The following is a 5951-nucleotide window of genomic DNA, read 5'->3' as shown; positions in this document are numbered from 1 at the left end:
TTTTTTTTTTTTTTTTTTTTTTTTTTTTTTTTTTTTTTTTTTTTTTTTTTTTTTTTTTTTTTTTTTTTGGGGCTGCTGCAGACACGACTTGCTTATGTAGAGCTACTGCTTAGTACATGTATTTCTTTATTATTAACTTATTTAATGTTTTCTTTCCGTTATACACATACTAAAGAAATGGCTAAACCCTTAAAAGCTATTGTTCTTATACCAGGTAAACCCTAAACCCTAAACCCTAAACCCTCATATAAACCCTAAACCCTATAAATATACTATAACTACAAGAACAATATACAATCTTATGCTGCATCTAACCCTCTATGCACCATTATCAACACCATCACCATCATCATTTCCTGCTTCTTCTTGTGCTGCTGCTGCTGCTGTTGCTGCTGCTGCTGCAGCTGCATTCCTATTAGCATTTATATTCCATCCTAGTCGTAATTGGTTTAGTATACAAATATTTGTTGCTTTTTCTATTTACCTTGAGGCATTTGCCCTCTTACCTCAATTATATTTCCTTAGAAGAATGCTTGAGGTAAACCCTAAACCCTAAACCCTACAAACCCTAAACCCTACAAACCCTAAACCCTACAAACCCTAAAACCCTATTAAACCTAAACCCTAAACCCTAAAACTGCTGTTAGGTCCATGCTAGAGTTAATAATATACTGGAGTTTATTCTCTCAGCTAGTTAGCCAGCTAGCTACAGTGCTAGTTAGCTAGCTAGCCAGTTATCTATTTATCTAGCTAGCTAGCTAGCTAGCCAATTATATAATTGGGGTGTATACGCAGGTGGAGCCATTAACATCTCATTATGTGGGGTTGTTGGTCATCTCTCGTATTGTTCGCCTCTTCTTCTGGGTTACACTCTACCTGCAGGGTAAGCTGCTGCTGCTGCTGCTGCTGCTGCTGCTGCTGCAGCTGCTGCTCGTGCTGCTGCTGCTAGTGTTGCTGTTGCTGCTGCTGGTCTCGACCGTTGCTGTCTTGTCGGTGCTGGTACTGACTTTGTTGCTGCTACAACGAAGACCTGCTGCTTTCTGACGCCACATTTGCCTGTGCTGCTGTTGCTGCTGTTGCTGCTGCTGCTGCTGCTGCTGCAGGTGAGCATTTTTTGGGTTTGTTTTTGGCGGATTTGCTGCACAGCGCGTTAGCAGCAGATTATTTTGTTCTATGGTGTTGTAAGCTTCGTCGTGGGGGGACTCTTATCTATAAGGGGCGCCTCTCTGTCTAGCTAGCTAGCTAGCTAGCTGGTTATACGTATAGCTAGCTAGCTAGCTAGCTGGCTAGCTAAATGGTTAGCTAGCTAGGTAGCTAGACAGAGGGTCAAGGGGGATAGCTGGCGCTGTTGATACAGCTGCGAGTTGCTGCTGCTTTGTCCGGGTCAATGGCTAGGTAGCTAGCTAGCTACGTAGCGTATTGCTAGCTAGCTGGGTAGCTAGCTAGCTAGCTAGCCAGGTGGCACGAAGGTAGATAAAGAGGTGGCTCTTCTTATTGTGTGGATACACCTCGAGAGGGAAGACAGACGAGGTGCCTAGACACCCCAAAGCTTGGACAGCAGCAACAGCAGCACCTGCACCACGTCAGCAGGGAGCTAGCTGCTGAGGCGGCGTCCATGCTGCAGCAACAGCTGCTTGCTGCTGCTGTTGCTCTTGCTGCTGCTGCTGCTGCTGCACAAGAAGCAGCAGCAGCTGCTGGTGGAGGCTGTTCAGCAGGTGTATTTGCAGGTCGCGAGACATAGAGTTGGGAGGGGATCAGCAGCGCTATGCCTAGCAATAGCTAGCTGCAGCTAGCTGTAGCTAGCTGCCGCTGGCTGTCTCCTCCTCCCCATGTATTTGCTGCTGCTGGTGCTGCTGCTTCTTAGCAAGCGCAGCAGCAGCAGCAGCAGCAGCACCAACCCAGAGATTCGCCATCCGGCGACAGATGGGCGATTTGAAAGTCGATGTATTTACACAGCTAATTAGCCAAATAGCTAGCTAGCTAGCTAGCTAGCTAGCTAGCTGGGTAGTTAGCTAGCTAGACACGGGCCCGGCAGCTAGCCGGCTAGGTGGTTCTCAGCTTTGTAGCTGCTGCAGTTGCTGCAGTTGCTGCAGTTGTAGCCAACACAGCCGTAGGACAGTTGCAGCTAGTTAGTTATATCTATAGGCTTATTCTCGGCTAGCTAGCCAGGGAGTTAGCTAGCTTATACAGGCTAGGGCATGGCTAGCTACCTCTGTACAGCTAGCTGATGAAACTGTCCCTCACAGCCGTAGTCTCGACTGATGGACTGCTGCTGTTGCTGTTGCAGCTGCTGCTGCTGTTGCTGCTGCAGCAGCAACCTAGCAAGCCAGCTAGCCAGCTAGCTGGCTAGCTACGGAGGAATGTAACGGAAGAAAGCTTAAAGGGACAGCTCGGGAGCAAGAAAGGTTTGGAGACAAGGAGAGAAGCAGCTAGACTTGTCCGCTGCTGCTGCTGCTGCTGCTGCTGCTGCTGCTGCTGCTTCTACTGCTATTGATGCGCTAGCTGCTGCTGCTGTTGCTACTGCTGCAGCTGCTGTTGAAGCAGCTCTTGCTGCACCAAGAGCTGCAGCAGCAGCAGCAGCAGCGGGAAAAAGAGAGCAGCTAACACCTACGGCTGTCTTACTCGATGTGCAGCAGCAAGGCTGCTGCTGCTGCTGTTTAAAATGTAAGGCCTTGAACAAACTCAAGCAGCAGCAGCAGCTGGCACTGTTGCTCTTGCTGCTGCTGCTGCTGCTGCTGCTGCTGCTGCTGCTTTAAATTCTGGGCTCGAAGAGAGGGACGATGGAGTCGATGTGTTCTTTGCGCTGCATCAATATCTGCAACAGCAACAAAGACACAGAAACAACCAAGACACACAATCCATGCTGCTGCTGCTGCTGCTGCTGTTGTTGCTGCTGTTGCTGCTGTTGCTGCTCTTTGTCTCGCTGCTACTGTTGCTGCTGCTGTGAAAGGAGACACACCATCTCCGATATCCACACAATGTTGCGGATCTCCTGCTCCTTTAGCTTAACCCAAGCATAGAACACTCCTGCAGCAGCAGCAGCAGCAGCAGCAGCAAAAATCACAGCAGCAGCAATGAGCACAACAGCAGCAACAAGTACAGCAGCAGACCTCTAGCAGCAGCAGCACACCACCATACCACCACCACCACCACCATCACCACCACCACCACCGCCATCAGCAGCATCAGCATCAAAATGAGCAGCAGCAGCATCAGCATCAGCATGAGCAGCAGCAGCATCAGCATGAGCATGAGCATGAGCAGCAGCAGCAGCAGCAGCAGCAGCAGCAGCAGCAGCAAGAGGCGTACCATAATGGAATTGTTGCTCGAAGGTGAGTTCACACATTTGTACAATTTCTCGATAAAGAAGATCTTCTAATGTCTTAAAACGTGAGCTCATGTCTCCTTTGTCTCTCTCCTGTATTCACATAATAATTATTTATTATTTATTATTATTATTATTATTATTAATTTATAATTTATTATTCCTCCTGCTTCTGCTGCTTCTGCTGCTGTTGCTGTTGCTGTTGCTCTTGCTGTTGCTGTTCATACGGTGGCACCAGCAGATGATGGGGATGCAGCAATAGCAATATAGAAAAGCACGGGACACAACAACAGCAGCAGCAGCAGCAGCAGCAGCAATAGCAGCAAAAGGAGCAGCAGCAGCGACAGCAGCAGCAGCAAAGGTTCTTAGCTTACATCTGCAACGTAGAAGGCGCGGCATTGATCATAGACATTTAAATATCTCTGCAGCAGCAGCAACACACAACACATATTAACAACATTGTTGCTGCTGCTGCTGCTGCTGCTGTTGCTGCTGTTGCTGCTGTTGCTGGTGTTTCTGCTGCTGAAAGGAGACACCTACAGGGTATGGCTCTAGGGCTGCCCTCAGAGTAGGGTCGTTCCATGCTTTGCGGATCCTGTCAGTCCCTGCAGCAGCAGCAGCAGCAGCAGCAGCAGCAGGAATGAAGGGAACAAGGTAGACACAGCAGCAGCAACACAATCAACAACAGAAGCAGCTGTTGTAACATCTAGTGTAGCTGCAGCAACAGCAGCAGCAGCAGCAGCAGCAGGAGGAGGAGGATAGAGAGGAGACGAACCATCTGGGTATAAGTATCCAAAGCTAGGGAAGAGGGAAAGTTTCTCTATTTGCTGCTGCTGCTGCTGCTGCTGATCAGTGCTTAATGAATTTATTGCCAAAGATAAAACCCTAAAATCCGCCTCCGTCTGTACACACACAAACCCTAAACCCTAAACCCTAAACCCTAAGCCCTAAACCCTAAACCCTGAGGAGAGAAAAAGCTTGAAGAGAAAAAGTATAGAAATAAAGAGGAGAGCCTATCGAGACAAAGAGGGACAGATAAAGAGACAAAAAGAGACAAAAGGAGACAAAATAATTACCTTAAGGATATGTGTCATAACCTCCTTTGTTGTTGAGTCCTCAAGGGTTTGTACAAATGCATAAAAATCTTCTAGCCATGCTTTTTTTAATGAATGACGAAGAAGATCTAATAAAAAAAGGAGACAAAAAAAAAAGAAAGAAAGGAGACACTTACTTATATCCATCCATGCATGCATCCATCCATGCATGCATGCACCTGCTTAGCAATAAGCAGCAGCTCCTGCTGCACAAGGTGCTGTTAAACTCTGCTGCAGCAACGGGGAAATAGGAGATAAGGAAGGAGAGACAGTAAGGAGACAATAAGGAGACAGTAGGGAGACAGTAAGGAGACAATAAGGAGACAATAAGGAGACAATAAGGAGACAATAAGGAGACAAAAAGGAGACAAGAAGGAGACAATAAGGAGACTTATTCTTACCGATATCTGCCTCTGTCATGATATGTTCGATCCTATGAGCAGGGGAAGTATCTGCAGCTCCTGCTGCAGCAGCTGCTGCAGCAGCAGCAGCATTATTACCTCCTGCTGCTGCAGCATTTGGATTATGTTGTAAGAAGTATTGGAAATATTTACCTACAGGTGTATCTATAAGTATAGATTTATATAATTCATAATAAGAAGAAGAATTATAATTTATATTACTTATTGCCTTTATTTCTATAAAATAACCTAATGGATCTATACATGATAATAAATCCTCTATTGTTTTCTTATTTATTGCTCCTTGTATTATACCCAGTATATTATCTATCATCTTATCTGCACTGTATATACACACACACACAAGGAGACAGGAGACAGGGTGGCAAGGGGGGTTAGGGACACACGGTAACAAGGGAAGGGGACAGGGAGGAGGGGAGGGGCATAAAAGACAGGAGGAAGGGACAAAAGGAGACATATACATATAAGAGGGCATTAAAGGAGACACCATAACAATATTGACTAAAAAGGAGACACATATCAAAGAAAAGGAGACACATCCTCATCCTGCAGCAGCAACAGCAGCAACAGCAGCAGCAACAGCAACAACAGCAGGAAAAGGGATTGTTGCTTGCTTACGCAATAAAATCTAAGAATTTAGCTAGAGGTTGATAAGCTTGCGATTGGATATACCTGCATATACACCACAAAGGAGACACCAGCACCAGCAGCACCAGCAGCAGCATTAGCAGGAGCAGCATTAGCAGGAGCAGCAGTAGTAGTAGTACTAAACCCTAATGACCCCAAGAGACAGTTGTGTTTCTATCCCTTTAGGGTTTAGGGTTTATCTAGGGTTTAGTGTATATCTAGGGTTTATCTAGGGTTTATCTAGGGTATACCTAGGGTTTAGGGTTTAGGGTTTAGGGTTTACTTGAATTCAGCAGCAAGTTTACTTCTTGCTCTATGCAAGATAGTAGGGACAGCAAGAGGAAGGGGCTCATCTTGCATAAAATAACCATAGTCTGTCTCCTCTAATGCTGTACGTAAATCTATACAAAAAAAAAAGGAGACAGACAAAAAAAAAGGAGACAAAAAAAAAAAAAAAAAAAAAAAAAAAAAAAAAAAAAATTT

At 45.8% G+C, this 5951-nt stretch overlaps 1 protein-coding gene across 1 annotated transcript; it reads right to left on the bottom strand.

Annotated features, from left to right (window-relative positions):
* Nucleotides 1–2752: 2752 nt before the first annotated feature.
* EMWEY_00050200 (vacuoloar ATP synthase subunit D, putative) lies at nucleotides 2753–5513 on the bottom strand (the record flags this gene model as incomplete). The annotated part of the gene is made up of 9 exons (XM_013477389.1): nucleotides 2753–2815; nucleotides 2960–3027; nucleotides 3310–3418; nucleotides 3700–3747; nucleotides 3866–3930; nucleotides 4101–4227; nucleotides 4402–4508; nucleotides 4821–5164; nucleotides 5460–5513. Coding segments are annotated over 9 exons (985 nt in total), but the record flags the coding sequence as incomplete, so codon positions are not given.
* Between the last annotated feature and the right edge of the window lie 438 nt (nucleotides 5514–5951).

Source organism: Eimeria maxima, genomic scaffold, assembly GCF_000499605.1.
Source record: "Eimeria maxima Weybridge genomic scaffold, Emw_scaff1222, whole genome shotgun sequence".
Classification (NCBI taxonomy): Eukaryota; Apicomplexa; class Conoidasida; order Eucoccidiorida; family Eimeriidae; genus Eimeria; species Eimeria maxima.
Note: the sequence above shows the minus strand (reverse complement) of the source record. Positions and strands in the feature narration are given on the sequence as shown.